The 22,500-nt window shown below is 38.0% G+C and overlaps 1 protein-coding gene across 11 annotated transcripts in view; it reads right to left on the minus strand.

Annotated features, from left to right (window-relative positions):
• Positions 1–1,324: 1,324 nt before the first annotated feature.
• r (carbamoyl-phosphate synthetase 2, aspartate transcarbamylase, and dihydroorotase rudimentary) overlaps positions 1,325–22,500 on the minus strand; it is a 108,406-nt gene continuing 87,230 nt past the window's right edge. For 2 of the 11 annotated variants that reach the window (XM_086550557.1, XM_086550556.1), the window contains 19 exons: positions 11,088–11,205; positions 10,612–10,742; positions 9,991–10,155; positions 9,585–9,746; positions 9,039–9,207; positions 8,221–8,253; positions 7,861–7,976; positions 7,359–7,574; positions 6,952–7,111; positions 6,279–6,416; positions 5,767–5,927; positions 5,311–5,430; positions 4,904–4,927; positions 4,322–4,463; positions 3,772–3,842; positions 3,340–3,474; positions 2,893–3,039; positions 2,461–2,562; positions 1,325–2,291 (listed from right to left, as the gene is read on the minus strand). In XM_086550557.1, coding sequence (XP_086406683.1) covers positions 2,094–2,291; positions 2,461–2,562; positions 2,893–3,039; positions 3,340–3,474; positions 3,772–3,842; positions 4,322–4,463; positions 4,904–4,927; positions 5,311–5,430; positions 5,767–5,927; positions 6,279–6,416; positions 6,952–7,111; positions 7,359–7,574; positions 7,861–7,976; positions 8,221–8,253; positions 9,039–9,207; positions 9,585–9,746; positions 9,991–10,155; positions 10,612–10,742; positions 11,088–11,205 — 2,508 coding nt within the window. In that variant the 3' untranslated portion in view covers positions 1,325–2,093. The remainder of the gene's footprint in view (positions 2,292–2,460; positions 2,563–2,892; positions 3,040–3,339; positions 3,475–3,771; positions 3,843–4,321; positions 4,464–4,903; positions 4,928–5,310; positions 5,431–5,766; positions 5,928–6,278; positions 6,417–6,951; positions 7,112–7,358; positions 7,575–7,860; positions 7,977–8,220; positions 8,254–9,038; positions 9,208–9,584; positions 9,747–9,990; positions 10,156–10,611; positions 10,743–11,087; positions 11,206–22,500) is intronic. The other 9 variants (XM_086550562.1, XM_086550560.1, XM_086550567.1 and 6 more) reach the window with 6 other exon arrangements.

Consider the following 22,500-nt stretch of genomic DNA (forward strand, 5'->3'; position numbering starts at 1 on the left):
CAACAGTTGTTTCAAGAAAATTATACAATACAATACGATGCAGAGAGAAGAGAAGAAGGAAAAAGATAACAGATGGCAGCTAGCTACCTAAAATGAAGTATTAGTGGAAGATTAAAAGATGGAAGGGGGGGGGCGTAACCCCTTGTTTGTCTAAGAATGTGCATAAGATATTGATGCAAACCGGGTCTATGTTGCTTGGCAAGGCTAGTGGTCTTGGGGTTGGTAAGTAGTTCGTTTATTTAAGAGAATTCATAACTGACAAAGAATCTTTAGCCAAGCGGCACGGATGTCTTGGAGGTATCACGGCTCTTGGTGTTCTTAATACCGAGTCACTGGGGATGCCACAGCTAGGTAACTATGCCGTCGGCTCTTTTGTGTGTGAGTGTGAGAGTGAGAGTGAGAGTGAGAGTGAGTGTGAGTGTGAGTGTGCGTGTGCGTGTGCGTGTGCGTGTGCGTGTGCGTGTGCGTGTGCGTGTGCGTGTGTGTCACCTTTTGCAAGGAAAGGACATATAACCAGGAACAGAAGTGAAGGAAATGTCCTCATTTGCCAGGCAGGACAAGACAGAATGGTGCTTCCTGACCTCTGAAGTTGGGTCGAGTTTCTATGCTCAAGTAGTCTATAGGGTCATAGAATTATCTTCCCCCGTGAGACAGATCATGTTGAAGAATTTATTTCCCTCGCCCTGTGCTGGTGGGAGGGACACTGACTGACTGATTGATTGATTGAGTATTGGAAATTATTTGTCATGTCTACAGGGTGTGTGTGTGGGGGGGGGGGAGATTCTACATTACCCTTTCTTCATATATGATTATATTTGACCATATCATCTATCACTTTATGTATATATTCAGTCATGTCTCAATTCGTTTGAGTTTTACTATTTTTCACTTTTAGATATTCATTCATCTTCTTTTCATAAACTATTTGCAATTTTCTATTTAGTCTAATTATAGGAAGTATTTATTACAAATGTAAGTGTAAATGACAAAGTTTATATATATATTTTTGATAATTTATATTTTTCACTCTTTCCTTTTGTTTATCAGAATTTTCTTTCTACTGCTTCTCATCATTTTCTTCCATCCTCAATTTTTATACATTTAAGTAGAGATAAGTAACAAATAGATCACTTTCATCAAAAACTCTTCCGTCTGTAAATTGACATAGAATATTATCTATGGAATATATGATGAATAATATAAACTTTCGTGTATTCAGCCATCTCATAGAATTACAATAAGAGTTATTCATTATCTTTATCACTGAAATAATAGAAAGATAAACTCTGGACTATTAATAGGTTCTAAATTCAAAGAATGACAGTGAAATTCTTTGCATAGTTTTTATTAAGGTTAGCTATTATATGGGTTCAGAATCTACGGGATTACAGCCGTAAGATTCTCCTTCATACAGGTATACTTCTCGAATAATACAGAATTTTCCTAAATATAAGCATTTATAGTGATACATTTGAGTAAAGTTTCCCGTCTTTTTCCCAACGGCTGAACTCTAACCTTCAGCCACGTACTGTGTTTTCTTTGCAAAAAAATATGGTTTTGAGATGTGTTTCAACAAATTCTTCCTGGCTCTAAATTGAATTCTTTTGCAGTACTAGCTGTAACCTTAACTTTTTTTTATGATAACGAAAATAGTAGTGTACTAATTCTACAGGTATTTATTTATTTTACTGGAAATAAACTTTAAGAAAAACTTTTTATTTTAATACTTTGATTACAGAGAGCTTTGATTAACAGGTGCTAAATGAAAGTATTTCCTGTGAAGCTCATTTATTTAATATTGTCTCCTAAGAAATATACCCATTGTATATAATACTGTGTGGATTTTCATACAGGATTATCAATATAATATTGTTAAATTACTCAACTTACCAACCGAAAAACTTCCCCATTTCCCTTCGAACAGATTACTTTGATCCAATTTCCAACCTCAACAAACCTTAAGATTTTTCAAAAATCTTCTAATGTCTTTTGAGAAGAAAAAAACAAACAAAAACAAAAAAAGCTGCTGCTATTGATATATAGCATCCCCAACATATTCCAATCTTCACATAATATCAACCAGCACTAAGCATTCAGCACTTTCCGAGGACCATAGCAAGCAGCGCCATCCTCACGTACATTCCTCCTTCAGCCTGGCGGAAGTAAGCAGCCCGGGGATCCGTGTCGAACTCCGGGGAGATTTCCTGGTTCCTCGGCAAGGGGTGGAGGACAATCATCTTCCGTTTGGCACGTGTCATCAGGTGGGGCGTCACGATGAAGTGTCCACAAGCCTAGAATGTGATAGGGAATTTGATTAAGTAATAATTCTATAAATAATTCAATATATAGGTAGGCAATTCAAAACTTTTCTTCTTCAATCTTGATGTGCCAAATCATTTACAAGTTCTTCTTTATCAACATGTGATTAACTTTTGAGTATTTTTGAAGGTGTCGTCTTACCCTTTCGTAATCTTCAGGAGTTCCAAATCTCTCTTTCTGGATGCGAGTCATGTACAGAACATCGGTGTCTGGCAGAGCAGCTTCTAAGCTACTAAATTCTTCCTGCAATGATAACATAAGAATACATTTTTTTTTATTTTTTTTTATTAGTTTTTCAATTCTATCCATGCCTAATATAACATAACTCTGAAGTGAAAAATCAATCAGCTTATATAAATAAACTTCTTTTCAATCCAATGCAATTCCAATTAATCTAAAACTCACTGCTTCTTATTTATTCTATATACAAGTACAAATCCCTCACAACTATAACACAAGACAAATATATAAAGTAATTCACAACAAGACTCCGAAACCTTCCGCAAACACAACTATCCATAACAGCCTAAACACAATTACAGGTTTAACAGATCTTCACAGGTATAACCTCACCTGGTGTATTCCCTGTGAAGCCGCATACTGTGTGACATAGTCTGGCATGCCCAAGCCAGGAGGGGCAACGTATCTAAGCTGCACGTTGTAGAGGGTCAACAGACGAGCCAGGGAATGTACAGTTCTTCCGTGCTTCAAATCTCCTACCTGAAAAGTGACAGGAAAGGAGTTGATAACAAATGACATAATAGTGAATTCTAAAAATAAGAGTGGTATACATAGAAAAACATCAAACAAAAACAAATTTTCAGAAACTGTTCTCTGAAGAAAAAAAGTCATGTATTCTTTTTTTTAATCATGAGCTATATATCTGCAACACAAATTCACCCAAAACTTAATATCAACATTTTCCCATCCTCAATCAAAATCCTACTGTAACATCAGTAAAACAGGGTGATTAACAAGGCTCATACCAAAAACAGACATGACCCAATATGCCTTCCTTACCATTGTAATAATCAGTCCATTTACAGTACCAATTTCCTCTCTGATGGCAAAAACATCAAGCAATGCCTGAGTCGGGTGCTCTCCAACACCGTCACCTGCATTTATAACTGGACGTCTGCTCACGGCTGCAGCTCTCTGGAAGGATTTGTGAAGAAAATAAGATTTTTTACAGGAATATATGCAAAAGATATTTTGACAAAGAGGATATGTACAAGATACTCAAACTAACATTCTTATTCTAGTGCATATTTGTTTTGAGATCTGATCTTGATAAAAATATGTATGCCTTTTTTAACTCCTTTCTTCTATATATATAAAAAGTTTTTAATGTGTATTTATCAACAATTAACCACTCAATAACACTTAATATTTTTTTCTAAATCTATTTTTTTTTCATCTACTTTACTTTTGAGACTAAATACTTGTACTTACAGCAACAGCTCCTGGTTCAGGGTGCCTCAGTACTACCACATCAGCATATCCTGACATCATGATCACAGAATCTGAAATTCAGACAAAATATGTCGATAAAGGGCTATTTCTAAGCTACTGTCCGCCAGGATACATTTACAGAACATTTTCAAAGTGAAATAATAATTAGTCATCCTTTAGCATCCTGAAATCATTCTCAATTATCATCATAATTATTCTAATGCTTTGTAATTGGTATTAATCATCATTTATAATATCAGGGAAGACACTAGAAAAAAAAGGTTTTGCAAAGCTACTTGAAAAGTCTCCCTTGAAATATGAGCAGTAGAGTCATATATTTGATTTCTGTTTAGAGCATGAAACATGTATCTACAATGAAGTTGTATCTAAAATATGAATTTCCAAACAAGTACCAATAAGAAATAAAACAGACATACATTAATGTAGATAAATAATAAAATGAAACCACTTCAGAGTGAATACCTCCAATTCAATACAGAATAAGAGCAATAATAAAAAATGGAACTGAATCTGTCACTCAATGCCTTACCCTCAAGTGTCTCTCCCTTCTTGACAGAGGAGGTGTTGGTATCCATTGTGACTGTGCGTCCACCAAGTCGCTGAATGGCTGCCTGAAAGCTGCAGAACGTTCTGGTGGACACTTCGTAGAACATCAGCGCCAACAGCTTGCCCTGGAAGAACACGGTAGGAAAAAGGTGCGTAAATATCTTGAGAAAAGTTAACCCTCTACCTTACAAAAATAGAAAAGGAAGAATATGGATAAAACAGATCCAACAGACTAGTCTTTCTAAGTTCAGGTTAATTCTTTATATATCAGATCTGTTGTTTATGCATGGCTGTATGTGGTAAAACATGATTCTGAAACACCAAGGTATATATTCACAATTAACAGTAAAAGATGAAAGTTCATGAGTGAGAGGTCAACATGTGTTAGGTCCTGTGTGAGAGCTTTAAGTATGATAGATTTTGCGAGAGCTTTTGTGTGAAAGTTTGTTCAAATTCATGCTTTTTAACGAGGAGGAACATTAGAAATAGAAAACATATGAAACTATGTTGTATGAAGTACAAATACCAATATTCTCAAAACATCCATTCAATGGATATACCTTACCTCTAGCATTCTATCCATCCCTGCCTTTAAAGCACAAGAAAAGAGAAAAATGTTTATAGACAAATAATTTTTGAAAGTGGCAAATACTTTTATCATAAAGCATAGTGGTTTCCACCTTTATTTGTCTTTTAAATAATTCCAAACTATTTACCTAATATATTTGTTTTACATTGTCATCACTCCTATTACTATGGAATTTTTATGAAGACTAACAGCTGAAAATAAAGTATAAATATGCTTTCTGACATACAGCATATCATGATAATATAATGTAGCATTTTTAAATAAAATGAGTGATATATAACAGAGCCAACCTACTATTGATATATATTTGGAAGCAGTATTCCAGAAACCCAATGCTAGTATGCCAAAAGAAATCTCACACACAACTCAGAAAATGCTTATACCTTCAGGATGTGTTCAAGGGGTCGCTCCTTGTTAATGCAGACGCGGAAAGTCTGAGCCAAGTTGAAGATGTGGTTCAGCTGGTCTTTGCTCAGTCCCTGAACACTCAAGACATGTTGACCCTTGAACAGAAGAAAAATCTAATAAATATCTTTGATGCTACACCAACATGATGAAATTGTGGTTATCATCATTCTAAAATAAATTGTTACAGAAGGTTACATTGGATACAAAAACTTCATGTTCCTCTTGGTGTAAAACAAGACTGGATAAATTAGTTGTCATGATGACCAATAAAGCCTTCATCACTCTGTATTTCAAAGAAATAAATACTTCTTCAGGCACATATACATATACATACACATATTCCTAGACCTATAATATCCCTCTTGACACTAATATACAACTTCATATTAGCACCCCTCCTCTCTTTTTAATCTGATAATTTCCATTTATACCTGAAGGCCGTGAGATGTCGTTATGCCAGGTAGACCAGACGGGATGCTGGGAATCGGACGGGCTGGAGATGCATCCCTGGTCTTAAGCCTGGATGTGGACCTTCCTTTCCTCTCTGCAGAGTCTCCCACACCAAGCTCCATCAGCATCTCGCTATATAACTCTGTAGGTAGTTATCAGACATGCTTATTAGAAATCTTGTCATTTTTATCATCATAGTATTAAAACAATGTTATTGAAATTATACATATCAAATTGGTAGGTGTATATATGTAGTGCAGTTTATAGTTGGCTGTAATCTTTCAGCTTATTTTGGACTCTAGTGATCGTGTTACCAATGATAACCCTGAAATTACAGTTTCACAGAATGCTTTACATCATTTTCATATAGCAAGGGAAACACAGTTTCATAATAGCTATCTTTCTATAAGTACCAGTCTGAAAAGCTCTTCGTACTGTTTTCACTGACAGTCTAACAGTGATCTTGAGTCAGTGCTAATCTCACTTTTAATACCTGAAGTTTGATGAAGCGATTGCCCAACTTTACGCGATGGGGAGGCAAGAGAGGGTGTGACCGTTGTTGGTGTTGCCAAGACTGGTTCTGCAGGAGTAGGAATTTCTCCATTAACTGCAACTTTATGGTTAATGAATCCTGTAAAAAGATGTGGTTTCATCAGAAATAATTTAACTTCCCAATGCATTGCAAACCACTAGGTCTGCTCTACATATTTTAAAAAGTAACATCATATCAGAACACAAAAGTAAAAGTTGAATATAAGATAATACATAATTCATTCCCCTGTAAAAGTTGGTCACCTTCAACAATACAAAATAGAAGATACACCTAAAATAAAATCTAAAATCTACACACAGTATCATACCAGCCTACTCATTCACAAACCTCTAGCTTTACTGTCTTCATCAGGACCTGTAATTTCAGTACATCTTACCAGCTACAATCATCAAAACCTGGTCCCCAAGGATGGCCAGGGCATGAGGCATTAGTGTGTCTCATGCTAAAACTTACACCAAGTAACCAAGTAAGTAGTACTATCAGCCAGTGTGAATGAAAACCCACTTACACATCCATTCACTTCAAATGACAGTAGCAACATAAACTAGTAACTATTCCATAAAACTACTTCTATTAACATGGTCTTAACTCAATCTCTGGTCAATTCCAGTACCTGCAGGAGTGTGCTGACTGTGTGGTGGTAGAGTGATGGTTGAGGGATGAGTACAGAGGGGACTTGGGAAGACAGGAGGTCCTCCAGTGACACTTGAGGAAGCAGTGGTCAGGGGTTGGGCTTCCCTGACGTCTTCGCCAAAACCAGGAGGCAAGAGTACCTGTTCACATATAATTTGGAAGTTGTATTGCATAAACTTAAAATGGAAGGAAGATAGTATACTATCATAGCACATGATTCCAGATAAAATTCCTGTTTAGTATAATGCCTTTTGTAAAAGTTTGATCATATTCCTCTCTCTAAAAAGCACCTTACACACACAACGAATACCCTAAGGGAAAAATCTGAACCATCATTTTCAAAAAAAGGAATATACAAAAAAAATACAAATGAACTTAAACACATACTTGTCCATCCACATAGGCCACTTCGCCACGCAGTACAACTCGCTGTACCCGTCCAGTCACCTTCATGCCAGCGAAGGGAGTCCACTGACACTTACTGAAGGGCAGAGCTTCGGGAATCGTCCACTGGGCATCTAGATCAATTTCTATGTGCGTTCTTGGTTGTCTTGGCAGTTGGAAAATGCGGCGAGGATTGTGGTGCAGTTTATTAATCAGGTCCTGGAGAGTTAAGGAACATAGTTGAAAAGATTATAAAATGAAGTCTTTAAGCAGCAGTAAAGTTGATATTCGTATTATAAGGAGGCAACTGTTAATAGTCTCTGTATAAAGAAGTACTAATACAGTACAAAACTTAATAACAATTTAACTATTTGATTTTTTTCACATGACAAAAAGATGATAATAGAAAAATATTTCATGCAAATAATAATTACACCTAAACAAGTCAATACAGCAAGAAATGTAACAGAATATGTATCTCTTAGTGAACAAGTCTCTCACTCACTTCCATGGACAACCTGCCCTGCGTGACTGCCGTCAGCAGGAGCGGCAGCATTGTCTCGAGCCCAGGGAATCCAGGGGGAGCCTTAGCACCTGTTTTTTCCTCGAGGGTGTGTGGTGCTGGAATGGAGAGGTAAGATTTGAATATCACTTAAGGCATTAAACAAAATTACGATAGAGAAATAGCAAAATAAAAGAGGTAAAGAAATAAAGAAAGAAAGATTTTTTAAAAATTTAATTCATTTTTTTTCAATAATGAAATATTTTAGAACATGTGAACTATTTCCAAGTTATCAATGAAGTCCTAGATGTGCCCAAGTTTATCTGAGTGAAAATGAAGTCATTATACACAATATATACTTACCATTGCCAGAATTAATTAGGAAATCCACATTTCCTGATAAGCATGAAATTAGAAAGAATCTCACAATCACCATGACAGTTAGTAAAGCTAGACATTGTTGGCATCTACTTAATATAATGCAAGATATTCATACTCTACAAAATCTATTAGTAAACAGAAAGATGAGGATGTTATTTGCAAACATTTTTTACCTTATTATTTTTTCAAAATTAGATGTCTCAAGAGATATACCAAATCATCATATCTATTTCCTCATTTTCTAAATACAATTGTATTTTATTATATATCTTCACAATTGACTTATTTTTAAAATATGGTTTAGCCTGTTAATGATCAATATTTCTAATCCTTAAGAACAATGCTGAAATACTGTCTTGAAGGACCAAATATGGCAATTGTTGTTCTCAGCCCACCAGGTGAAATATGCAAAATCTTTATTATAAATATGCAAATTAGACTGATTAGTGTTGCAATAACTGAGTGTGCAGATGAAGCTCTGAACTGTGCAATGCTTTGGGGGTTAGTGTGTTTATTAACCCTTTCACTTAGTTTGTAATAATAAAAAATGTTAGAGATTAGGCAAGAATCTCAAAGAAATTACTGGAAAAATAGTGAATCCAAAATTATTTAGAAGTCTCATTTGTAATAGATAAACCGATCCTCCACATCAGCATATTTACAAAAAAAAAGAACCTAAATCTATTATACAAACTTTATTTAAATACAATCTCACACACTGACACATACACCACACACACACGAAAAAAAAAAACAATAATAATCCTACAACCCCATTCATTTTTTTAAAACTAGTTTACCGTGATCAGTCGCAAAGCAATCGATAATGTCCAGGTTGTCCCAGAGAGCTTGTTGATCTTCACTCGTGACGAGACAAGGGCGGACTTCTCCCTTCTGACCCAGCTGATCCAGGTTGTCAGAGGTGAGGAATAGGTGGTGGGGGCAGACCTCGCAGGTTACTTGCATTCCCTGAAAGAGGAGTCGGAAAAAGATTCTTGAACGGTGAATGTTATCAATTTTTTAGGAAGGGAGAGGGGGGAGTGAAAGCAATGTGTATTTCTGAATGCAAGATGTATGACAATTATTAGATATTCGATTTAGATTCACAGGGAACCGATTCTGAATTTCTACTATGCATGATTTCAGTCCTGATGGCTGTGTCACTTCCTGGATTCTAATCACTAGTCTGATCTTGATGCATGAAAACCATCTTTAAGAATCTGAATTTGTAGTCTTGTTTCTCCCCCAAACCTCAAGGTCCTCCTTTACTTGCTACAGGAAAACACAATAAACCCAAGAACTAATACAGAAAAAAATAAAGAAAATACAAAATACACAGCCACTACCTTTGCCTTTGCAGCTCTAATAAGAAGAATCTCCTCCTTCCTTGCAACGTGGCAGATGTGAATGGGTCTCGATGCCAAACTTGCCGTCATCAACGCAGCTGCCATGGTGCGTGCCTCTGCATGGACACACACCGGGATATGTGCTGGCCAGGACTCCAGGTGCTGAGAAGAAAAGGAAAGGTGATATTTTGTATTTAATTTCTTTTTTTAGGGGAGGAAGGAAAAAAATAATCTCAATGATATATGAAGATCAGAAAAAATTAGGATGTACTAATCATATCTCAAATACATCAAGATATGTAGTTATCACACAACAAAATTATTTAAATTTGACAAAATCATTAAAAGAAAAAAAAACAATCCAGATCAAATCTATGAACATAAAATCCACCCTAATCTAACCAACCTTAAGCCAAACAGTTGTATCATCCAGCTTAAGTGTTGTGTACGTCTCATTCAGGTACATCTTAAGAGCAGCAGAACGAGGGCCCAACTCAGGAGCCGTGCTGTAGTTGTCATTCGAGGCCCCCATGAAGATGGCAAAGTCGCAGCGGGCGCCACGATTGGCAAGCTAAAACAAAGGTGTTACATACTTCATATTATAATTAGTTACAAATTCTGGTGTCATATATTGGTTTACAAGCTTCTTGGATATTTAGTTATCATATATATTAGTTATTCAAGACCATCTAGCTACCACATATATTCTAGGCATTTCTCTAGCATTTGCAAATTTGTGTTTCTCATTAAATATATTACTTCTTTAGGTGTGGGGAAAACTGGAAAGAATCATTTCACGAGACAAGACAAACAAATGACCTTTCAATTTTAGTCTTTCCCAGAAATACCTATCTATTTCATAAATGGAAGATATTCTAAAATTATTCTACAAATAGAATATGCAGTAGATCACTCTCGACTAATCTTTTCATCTCCCCTAGGCAGCATAAGAAGACCAATTAATCAAATAGGAAATCAAGCTTCTTAGATTCAGCAAGTAACCCCAACCCCTGTCTTTTTTTTTTACCTCCTTTGACAGTGTGAGGGTATCCAGGTCGGTGACTGGAGGCTGGGTGTTGGGCATGGCACAGATGAGTGTCACACCACCTGCCAAGGCTGCGGCAGTGCATGATGCCCAGTCCTCCTTATGGGTTGCTCCTGCAATGCAAGAGCAAGCAAGCAGTGATTAGAGTCTACAATTAATTGATTGATTAAGAGTCTACAATTAATTGATTGATTAAGAAGTCTACAATTAATTGATTGATTAAGAAGTCTACAATTAATTGATTGATTAAGAGTCTACAATCAATTGATTGATTAAGAGTCTACAATTAATTGATTGATTAAGAGTCTACAATTAATTGATTGATTAAGAAGTCTATACTTCCTTCCATTACCTCCATGGGAGATATTCTTTCACAAATACAAATATCCACACTTACAATAACAGTAAATGGCTACTTGTTTTGCAGAACCACAAAGAGCAGTCTAATGCAACCTCACCTGGTTCTCTAACGTGAACGTGAATGTCAATGAGGCCAGGCAATTTCACAATCCTGCGCGAAGTGACACAGTCCACATGAGTCTTCAGGTCTGGGGCTCCACCAATCAGCCGTAAAGCCTATAAAGGAACACAAAATAATGAGAATCAGTTGAGCTCTCTTGATGAAAATATTGTTGAGGTTCACCGAATCTGACACTTGCCTCCTCTGTTTGGGATGAGAAGCGAGTCAGTATGTTATGATTTACTCTTAATCTTATTATATATCTGACTGTTGCTCTGACTGTTGACCTAAAGACAGTAGATATAGCAGTGCAGGTTCTTTGCATAATTTTATATACTTTTCCTCTTTGAGCCTTCACTCTCGAGTTTATTTTATTGTACTAATATGATAGAAAAATATTTAAAGAGAAATTCTTCAAAAAATATTTTAGTTACAAACAGATTATAAATTATGTCAAAAACTTCTAGCAAAAAAAAATAGAAATATAATTATGGTAGTATAACATAATGAAACAACATTTGAGAGAGAGAAAAAAGAACCTGTCATAACTGCAGAAACAGTGTTTTTAATTAAAAATAGAGCCAGATATTTAAATAACAAAAAAGAACCTGTGAAAATCTTTATCAAGACAAGATTTAAAAGTAGCTCTTAAAAATGAAAAGCAATAGAAAAAAAATTAAGGGTTCTGAAAGATAAGGTTTACATGGCAACTAACTCTAAGATATCAAGTCCAACTTTGTACCACATGAAAAGACAATCCCCTTTCTTGACAAATGGGGAAAACAAGGGAAAACTTCATACTGACCAACTAAGAGAAATGTACAACAAACAAAAACACATCAAGATTGATTAGAAATGGCAACACATTGTTCAGGATCTCAAACCCAGATAAAGTTATGCTTGAGACAAGAGTTGTTGGGTATTGGAAGAGTCCATCTCAAATACTAAAAAAAAATATAAAGTGGATATTAACATCATCTATAGCTGAATGGATCATAGGGACAGATGTGAAGTATCAATATAAATTGTCTTTTAATCAGGATATGGATTAGATGTGATAAACAAAAATAAAATACCGAAAACATAACCATCTTGACTGAAGTGTGAGGATCAGTTGATTAGTAGAAATTCTTGGCATCAAAGAAAACATACCTGTTCCACTTCAACCTGAGTCACTGCAAGGCTTCACACAGCGATGATAAAAACTACTGATCAGTCTACATTGGTTAAGAGTATCAGATATTCAACTGCTATGATTTCAGCAAAAGAATAAGGCCAGTGTTTTATCAGTCTATCAAACGGTCTAATACAGAGTCCAACACTAGTGGAAAGCAATAAGTCTAAGCCATCTATCTCTTCTATTCTAGCAGGCATCTGCAGCAACAACTCACATCGAATGACGCACTGACGAAGTTTTTAACACCATCAATCCCTAGCAGACTTTTCCGCCTCCTATTCAATGCCTTCTTCCGCTCTTCCTCGGCCCTCTCCTCCTCTTGGTCTTCCTCGGAGCGGAAATCAGAGTGCTCAACCCCATCTTCGATCCTACTCATGGAACTTGCTCTCTGGCTCCTCGCAGCATGTACGGCATCTGCTGGATCTTTGCCGACAGCTTCTTCATCGGAGACCGAGTGGACAACAACCTGGGGTACTGTCAGTGAGCTCCCCACACTGTGCCTCCTTGCTGCTTCTCTCGGAGGTCTTGGCAACACAGTGCCATTTTCAGTAACCACACGTCTGGACACTCTCCTCCTTGCATAGTCCGCCAAGAGAGCTCGACTCGGGTCTTTGGCTAATTTGACATCATCCGGACAGTTTGTAATTCCATTCATCTTCGGGAACTGACCACCGGTTCTAGTGAGTTGGTAAGGATGCGATGCACGCAAAACCTCAAACACTAAGTCACGCAAGAAAAGAAGTTGGAGCTCATTACTTTATGTGGAAGACCAGATTAAGCATCCACACACCCATCATTCATCAGATACCTCATCCTGAATGAATATATATGCTTGTTTATATCAATATTCTATGTGCCTTCATTACCGTATCACCTAAAATAACCAGACCTATTTACAGGAACCTCACCAGGACAAGTTCAGGTGGGGGGAACATTAGAACACAGATGGGGGAGAGCAACCATGAATAACTCCTTAATATGTGGAGAAATGGGGGTTAGGAGAGGTCACAAAAAATATTAAATAGTGCACCTGTTATCAATATAAATATTAATTCATACTCCTGGTTAAGAAAGATGATGAACACTTATTAGTTTGTAGATCCACAGATTATAATAATAAAAGTAACTGTGAATATCATAGTTCATTACTCAGAAAGACCAGAAACTAAGAGCACTAATTAAGGGCATTTTCATTGCATTAGATGTTAGAAGCTATTGAAGTAACAAAATAGGTATTCAAATTCATGGTCTTTAAAAGTAACACTTCTATCAAAATTAGGGAAAAAAACTCATGCTCAACAAAATCAAATTGAACTGAACTTCTTTCATTCAAATATGACAAGTAAGTGTCCAAAAAAATGATTTAGTTAAAAAGGAAAATTAACTATTCCTATTAAGACAATGGATACAGCATCACCAAGTTTTAATTATAAGATCTGCAACATTCTGCTGCCTTTACTTCTCAGGTTATGCAAAATAAAATATAAAAATAAAAATAAAAAGCATGTATGAGTTGCTGCAAACCAAATTTCAATTGACAATTACTGACAGAAAATTATAAAAAAAATAAAAAATAAAAATAAAAACATGTTAGAATTCATATAAAAAACAATCACGCAAGAAAAGAAGTTGGAGCTCATTACTTTATGTGGAAGACCAGATTAAGCATCCACACACCCATCATTCATCAGATACCTCATTCTGAATGAATACATATGCTTGTTTATATCAATATTCCATGTGCCTTAATTACCGTATCACCTAAAATAACCAGACCTATTTACAGGAACCTCACCAGGACAAGTTCAGGTGGGGGGCACATTAGAACACAGATGGGGGAAAGCAACCATGAATAACTCCTTAATATGTGGAGAAATGGGGGGTTAGGAGAGGTCACAAAAAATATAGAGGGCCCTTAAATAGTGCATCTGTTATCAATATAAATATTAATTCACACTCCTGGTTAGCAAAGATGATGAACACTTATTAGTTTGTAGATCCACAGATTATAATAATAAAGGTAACTGTGACTATCATAGTTCATTACTCAGAAAGACCAGAAACTGAGAACACTAGTTAAGGGCATTTTCATTGCATTGGATGTTAGAAGCTATTGAAGTAACAAACTACATATTCAAATTCATGGTCTTTAAAAGTAACACTTCTATCAAAATTAGGAAAAAAAAACTCATGCTCAACAAAATCAAACTGAACAGAACCTCTTTCATCATTCAAATATGACAAGCAAGTGTCCAAAAAAATGATTTAGTTAAAAAGGAAAATAAACTATTCCTATTAAGACAATGGATACAGCATCACCAAGTTTTAATTATAAGATCTGCAACATTCCTTTATAATATCAGCTGCCTTTACTTCTCAGGTTATGCAAAATAAAATATAAAAATAAAAATAAAAAGCATGTATGAGTTGCTGCAAACCAAATTTCAATTGACAATTACTGACAGAAAATTATAAAAAAAATAAAAAATAAAAATAAAAACATGTTAGAATTCATATAAAAAACAATCACGCAAGAAAAGAAGTTGGAGCTCATTACTTTATGTGGAAGACCAGATTAAGCATCCACACACCCATCATTCATCAGATACCTCATTCTGAATGAATACATATGCTTGTTTATATCAATATTCCATGTGCCTTAATTACCGTATCACCTAAAATAACCAGACCTATTTACAGGAACCTCACCAGGACAAGTTCAGGTGGGGGGCACATTAGAACACAGATGGGGGAAAGCAACCATGAATACCTCCTTAATATGTGGAGAAATGGGGGTTAGGAGAGGTCACAAAAAATATTAAATAGTGCATCTGTTATCAATATAAATATTAATTCACACTCCTGGTTAGCAAAGATGATGAACACTTATTAGTTTGTAGATCCACAGATTATAATAATAAAGGTAACTGTGACTATCATAGTTCATTACTCAGAAAGACCAGAAACTGAGAACACTAGTTAAGGGCATTTTCATTGCATTGGATGTTAGAAGCTATTGAAGTAACAAACTACATATTCAAATTCATGGTCTTTAAAAGTAACACTTCTATCAAAATTAGGAAAAAAAAACTCATGCTCAACAAAATCAAACTGAACAGAACCTCTTTCATCATTCAAATATGACAAGCAAGTGTCCAAAAAAATGATTTAGTTAAAAAGGAAAATAAACTATTCCTATTAAGACAATGGATACAGCATCACCAAGTTTTAATTATAAGATCTGCAACATTCCTTTATAATATCAGCTGCCTTTACTTCTCAGGTTATGCAAAATAAAATATAAAAATAAAAATAAAAAGCATGTATGAGTTGCTGCAAACCAAATTTCAATTGACAATTACTGACAGAAAATTATAAAAAAAATAAAAAATAAAAATAAAAACATGTTAGAATTCATATAAAAAACAATCTTAAAAGTTTGAACATTCTGACCTGCTTCTTAATTTTTTCTAATGACTTAATCTATTGTTTACCTTATATAATCAATTCAATGTTACACCTGTCTGTATTTGTCTGCCTGGCTGTCTGTCTGTCTTTGTCCATCTGTCTGCTTGTCTGTATTTGTCTGTCTATTTGTCACGCCAAAATTACAAGACCCTAAAGACCTGAAAAACCATAATATTTATCATCGTCATTATCATTACTCATCTATTATCGATAAAAAAAGTAACACTGTCTAATATCACCTAATCATTTCCTCTTTCTCTATCTAATTATTACCATCTATCAATTATTCAACAATCAAAAAAATCAATTGTAAATCATAATTCATTACATATCCCAATACTGTACCATATATCTCTATCCAAATCATATTATTCACAATCCATTATGATTCATCATTTATTCATTAATCTCCAGTTTTAATTTCCTCTCCTCCTCTTCCACACATGACTCACTCTGCAAGTGACCTTTGCCTTCAGAAGTGTTGTATCTTCAGCCCCTTCCATCAATCAGCGTCAACATTCTCACTTCATCATTCATATTAAACCCTTTCATAGTCAATAATCTGTGATAAGATATGTCTCTTTCAGAATGTAATTTGATTAGTATTTTTTTTTTTCTTCTTGATTCATACATTTCCTTTTTCTTTCTGTAAGAGGATCTAGGTCTTCCAAAATACAGTTGGTTTTATTTTATTATCATTATTTTATAATCTCTCTTTCTTTGTCATTATTCACATATTCCCCTTGATAAGGTCTATATTTTTCAATATCTGTGTAACATCTTTCTCCCTCTCACCACTTCTCCCCCCCTCCCCCCCTCTCTCACCACCTTTATCTCTCTCTCTCTCTCTCTCTCTCTCTCTCTCTCTCTCTCTCTCTCTCTCTCTCTCTCTCTCTCTCTCTCTCTCTCTCTCTCTCTCTCTCTCTCTCCCTCACCACCTTTCTCTCTTTCTCTCCCTCCCTCCCTCCCTCTCACCACCTTTCTCTCTTTCTCTCCCTCCCTCTCACCACCTTTCTCTCTTTCTCTCCCTCCCTCCCTCCCTCTCACCACCTTTCTCTCTTTCTCTCCCTCCCTCCCTCTCACCACCTTTCTCTCTTTCTCTCTCTCCCTCCCTCTCACCACCTTTCTCTCTTTCTCTCTCTCTCTCCCTCTCATCACCTTTCTCTCTCTCCCTCTCACCACTTTTCTCTCTCTCTCATGTATGTCTCAGAATCTAACATGAACTGTACAAATAATTTAGGCATAGTTCCTATGCCTATTCATGTGTATACAATGTATATAGTATGAATAAACATATCAAAATCAAAATCAAATCAATCTCTTTCTCTTTCCCTCTCACCACCTTTCTCCCTCTCCCTCTCCGTCTCGCCACCTTTCTCCCTCCCTCCCTCCCTCCCTCCCTCCCTCCCTCCCTCCCTCTCTCTCTCTCTCTCTCTCTCCTCTCTCTCTCTCTCTCTCCTCTCTCTCTCTCTCTCTCTCTCTCTCTCTCTCTCTCTCTCTCTCTCTCTCTCTCTCTCTCTCTCTCTCTCTCTCTCTCTCTCTCTCTCTCTCTCTCTCTCTCTCTCTCTCTCTCCTCCTCCCTCTCCTCCCTCCTCCTCCCTCCCTCTCTCTCTCTCTCTATCTCTCTATCTCTCTCTCTCTCTCTCTCTCCCCCTCCCTCCCTTTCTCCCCTCTCTCTCTCTCTCTCTCTCTCTCTCTCTCTCTCTCTCTCTCTCTCTCACGCCCTATCTCTCTCTCACGACCTATCTATCTCTCCCTCCCTCCCTCCCTCCCTCCCTCCCTCCCTCCCTCTCACCACTTTTCTCCCTTTCCCTCTCCCTTTCCCTCTCCCTCTCCCTCTCCCCCTCCCCCTCCCTACCTCTTTCCCCACCTCTCTCCATCTCTCTCACTTAAACCCCAACATTAAAACACCTTTTCACACACACACAAAAAAATCTCCGACAGCCTTAAGAATGACTGGCGCGGCCTTCCGCTGACAAGCAGAAGAATGATGAACTTTATCGCTGACAAAAACACATCAATCTTCCTTCCTCGCTTTCTTATTGACTTCTCCTTTTCTTCTTCCATATTTGGCCTTTGATTTGTTTCTTTTTTTTTAAGGTGTGTGTGAGTGTGTTTTTTTTATCATGTTTGTCTTATTGGTATAGATTTGTCTGTCTGTTTCTCTGTCTGTCTGTGTCTATATTCATATGTATGTCTGTGTGCATTCATATGTATGTCTGTTTGCAGTCATATGTCTGTCTATCTGTTTGTATTCATATGTCTGTCTGTATTCATATGTCTGTCTGTCTGTATTCATATGTCTGTATATCTGTGTCTGTATTCATATGTCTGTATATCTGTGTCTGTATTCATATGTCTGTATATCTGTGTTTGTATTCATATGTCTGTCTGTCTGTCTGTATTCATATGTCTGTCTGTATTCATATGTCTGTCTGTATTCATATGTCTGTATATCTGTGTCTGTATATCTGTGTCTGTATTCATATGTCTGTATATCTGTGTCTGTATTCATATGTCTGTATATCTGTGTCTGTATTCATATGTCTGTATATCTGTGTCTGTATTCATATGTCTGTATATCTGTGTCTGTATTCATATGTCTGTCTGTATTCATATGTCTGTCTGTCTGTCTGTCTGTCTGTCTGTCTGTCTGTCTGTCTGTCTGTATTCATATGTCTGTCTGTCTGTCTGTCTGTATTCATATGTCTGTCTGTCTGTCTGTCTGTATTCATATGTCTGTCTGTCTGTCTGTCTGTCTGTATTCATATGTCTGTCTGTCTGTCTGTCTGTCTGTCTGTCTGTCTGTATTCATATGTCTGTCTGTCTGTCTGTCTGTCTGTCTGTCTGTCTGTATTCATATGTCTGTCTGTCTGTCTGTCTGTCTGTCTGTCTGTCTGTATTCATATGTCTGTCTGTCTGTCTGTCTGTCTGTCTGTCTGTCTGTCTGTATTCATATGTCTGTCTGTCTGTCTGTCTGTATTCATATGTCTGTCTGTCTGTCTGTCTGTCTGTCTGTCTGTCTGTCTGTCTGTATTCATATGTCTGTCTGTCTGTCTGTCTGTCTGTCTGTCTGTCTGTATTCATATGTCTGTCTGTCTGTCTGTCTGTCTGTCTGTCTGTCTGTCTGTATTCATATGTCTGTCTGTCTGTCTGTCTGTATTCATATGTCTGTCTGTCTGTCTGTCTGTCTGTCTGTCTGTCTGTCTGTATTCATATGTCTGTCTGTCTGTCTGTCTGTCTGTCTGTCTGTCTGTATTCATATGTCTGTCTATATCCACATGTTTTTCTGTATTCATATGTCTGGATGAATGTCTGAATGATGGATGAATGGATGATGGATGGAAGGATGGATGGATGGAAGGATGGATGGATGGAGGATGGATGGATAAAAGAATGGATGGATGGATAGATGATTGGTTGGATAGATGGATGGATAGATGGATGGATAAATGGATGGATGGATGGATGATTGGTTGGATGGATGGTTGGATAGATGGATGGATAAATGGATGGATGGATGGATGGATGGATGGATGGATGATTAACAGATAGATAGATAGATAGATAGATAGATGATGGATGGATGGATGGATGGAGAATAGATGAATGGATGGATGGAGAATAGATAGATGTCTGGATGGATGGACGGACAGACGCATGCATGCCCTTAAGTGCCGTGCTCTCGCCCCGCCTGCCTATGCATCTGAGCTCAGTCCTCCATCCAAAAGGTACACTTCCTCGCAACGCCTTTTTTCGTATCTTATCGCAATGCCATAAATATTATCGCACTGACTCAACAAAGATGTCAGGTTCTGGACTGATAAAGCATGACTTTCTCTCTCTTTCTCATTCTTTCTCTCTCTTCCTCTCTCTTTCTTTTACTCCCTCTTCATCTCTCCTTCTCTCCCTCTCTCCCTTTTTCCTTCTCTCTTCCTCCCTCTCTCCTTTTTTTCTAATCTCTTCCTTCCTCTCTCCTTCGTTCCTTCTCTCTTCCTCTCTATTACCCCCCCCCCCCGTCTCCCTCCGGTTACAAAAGTGAGAAATTCCACAAGTCAAGTATTATCCTCAAGGTAATATCAATATTTCTTAGAAAAGCAGAAAAAAAACATAAAAAAATAAATTAAGCACGTACCCCTCCACCAATAACAAACCGAAATGCACAAAGCAAAAATCCACCCGAAAACAACAAAAAACAAACAAACAAACAAAGAACCTGACCATTTCTTTTCTTTTCGTTTTTTTTACTGTGCTTAGAAGATCCAAAAGCCACGAGTAGGAGTGCGTGATATCTGCCGCACCTCTGACTATCTACTGTCAGAAGACCTTCCTTCCTCGTATGGTTTTTAATGCTCGGTCACGTGGCTGAATGAGAGAGAAGTGAGTGAAGTGGTGAATTCTGGCATGAATTCTGGCATGAATTCATGGAGGGGGGTCGCGGTGGGGGTGGGGGGTGGGGGGTAATACTAGCCTTGTGCTTTTGTGTTTGGTTGTTTGTTTGTTTGTTTATTGGCTGAATATTTGTCTGTCTGTCTGTCTGTCTGTCTGTCTGTCTGTCTGTCTGTCTGTCGTTATGGAGTTTGTGTGTGTGTGTTTTTGTTTTGTTTTGTTTTGTTTTGTTTTGTGTGTGTGTGTGTGTGTGTGTGTGTGTGTGTGTGTGTGTGTGTGTGTGTGTGTGTGTGTGTGTGTGTGTGTGTGTGTGAGAGAGAGAGAGAGAGAGAGATTCTTATCTGTCTGTATGCCATTGTGTGTGTGTGTGTGTACGCATTTTTTAAAGTATACTGCTGCGTGCGCGAAACGTATACATTATCTGTAGAGATCTGCTTATGTCATTTTGTCTGCCTGACCATCAATCATTCGACCTGCCTGTATATCAATCCCTCTGCTTGCCTGCTTTCCTTCCCTGTGTCTGTCTGTCTGTCTGTCTGTCTGTCTCTGTCTGTCTTTGCCTGCCTGCCTGCCTGTATCTCTTCCGGTTTGTCTATCTGTCTGCCTCTGCCTGTCTGTCTGTCTGTCTGTCTCTACCTGTCTGTTTCTGTCCCCTCCCTCCCTCCCTCTCTCCCTCCCTCCCTCTCTCCCTCCCTCCCTCCCTCCCTCCCTCCCTCCCTCCCTCCCTCCCTCCCTCCCTCCCTCCCTCCCTCCCTCCCTCCCTCCCTCCCTCCCTCCCTCCTTCCCTTCCCTTCCCTTCCCTTCCCTTCCCTTCCCTTCCCTCCCTCCCTCCCCCGATCCCTCCCTCCCGTATACGTTTCGTGCGCGAAACGTACACATTATCTATAGAGGTGTGCACTATCTTCAAGTTATCTCCTCTTTTCTTCTTAATCATAATCTCTTCTCCATAATGCTCGTGTCGCCCGCATGCTGTACCTACACCTGACTTGTATAACTTATGATGAGATTGAATACTTGGAACCCCAATATTACTTTTTTATAGTACCACAATCATCCTCAGCTGTTATGCTCGATGCTATCGTTTATGAAATTGGTCAATGCTGGCCTTGCCCTCTCTCCCCTCTCCCCTCTACCCTTTCCCCTTCCCCTTCACTCTCCCTCGCCTCTCTCTCACTCTTCCCTCTCTTCTCTCTCCATCTCCCTCTCCTCCTTCCCTTCCCCACTCATTTCTCTTATTCTTATTCTTATTCTTATTATTATTCTTATTCTTATTTTTGTCTTTGTCTTCCCTCTCCCTATCTCCCATTCCCTCTCCCGTCTGCCCTCTCCCTATCTCCTATTCCTTCTCTCTCTCCCTCTCCTTCTCCCTATCTCCCATTCCCTCTCCCTATCTCCCATTCCCTCTCCCTATCTCCCATTCCCTCTCCCTATCTCCCCTTTCCCTTCACTCTCCCTCGCCTCCCTCCCACTCCTACGTCCCTTTTCTCTCTTCTCTCTCCATCTCCCCCTCCTCCTTCCCTTCCCCACTCCTTTCTCTTACTCTTGTTTTTGTTTTTGTCTTTGTCTTTGTCTTCCCTCTCCCTATCTCCTATTCCTTCTCTCTCTCCCTCTCCTTCTCCCTATCTCCCATTCCCTCTCCCTATCTCTTATTCTTTCTCTCTCTCCCTCTCCTTCTCCCTATCTCCCATTCCCTCTCCCTATCTCCTATTCCTTCTCTCTCTCCCTCTCCTTCTCCCTATCTCCCATTTCCTCTCCCTATCTCCACTTCCCTTTTCCTTATTCCCTATTTCTTATCTCCCATTCCCTCTTCCCTATCTCCCATTCCCTCTTCCCTATCTCCCATTCCCTCTCCCCATCTCCCATTCCCTCTCCCTCTCCCTCTTCCCTATCTCCTATTCCCTCCCCTTTCTTTCACAGACCAAACCAAAATTTTCCTCCTCCCAGAAAAAAAGATAAGACAGTAAGTGCCCCACTCAAAACGAGCAGAAAACAGTCCTGCAATTTCATCATCGGTTTCTCTTATCGCCGTCGCTTCTAACGATCACTTTTTCACCGAATCCCTTCGAACATGCCTGCTTTTGTCTTCGAAATCATGTTGCAGAAAACGTGGATTCTCACTTTTTTTTTATATAACGCAAAACGGGTCGTTTGTCACTCTGCAGTGGACTCGAGGTATTAGAATTACCTTATCCCTTATACTTCATTTTTCCTTTTCCTTCTCCCTCTTCCCTCTTCTCTCTTCCCTTTCCCCTTTCCTCTTCCGTCTTCCGTCTTCCCTTTCCCCTTTTCCTTTTCTTTCTCCTCTCAAATTCCCTTCCTTCTCCCCTCCGATACTCTTTCTCTCCTTCGTCCCCAACATCTATTCCTCTTTCTGCTT

This window comes from Penaeus japonicus, unplaced genomic scaffold, assembly GCF_977035675.1.
Source record: "Penaeus japonicus unplaced genomic scaffold, GWHDUDI00000001_assembly GWHDUDI00000024, whole genome shotgun sequence".
Lineage (NCBI taxonomy): Eukaryota > Metazoa > Arthropoda > Malacostraca > Decapoda > Penaeidae > Penaeus > Penaeus japonicus.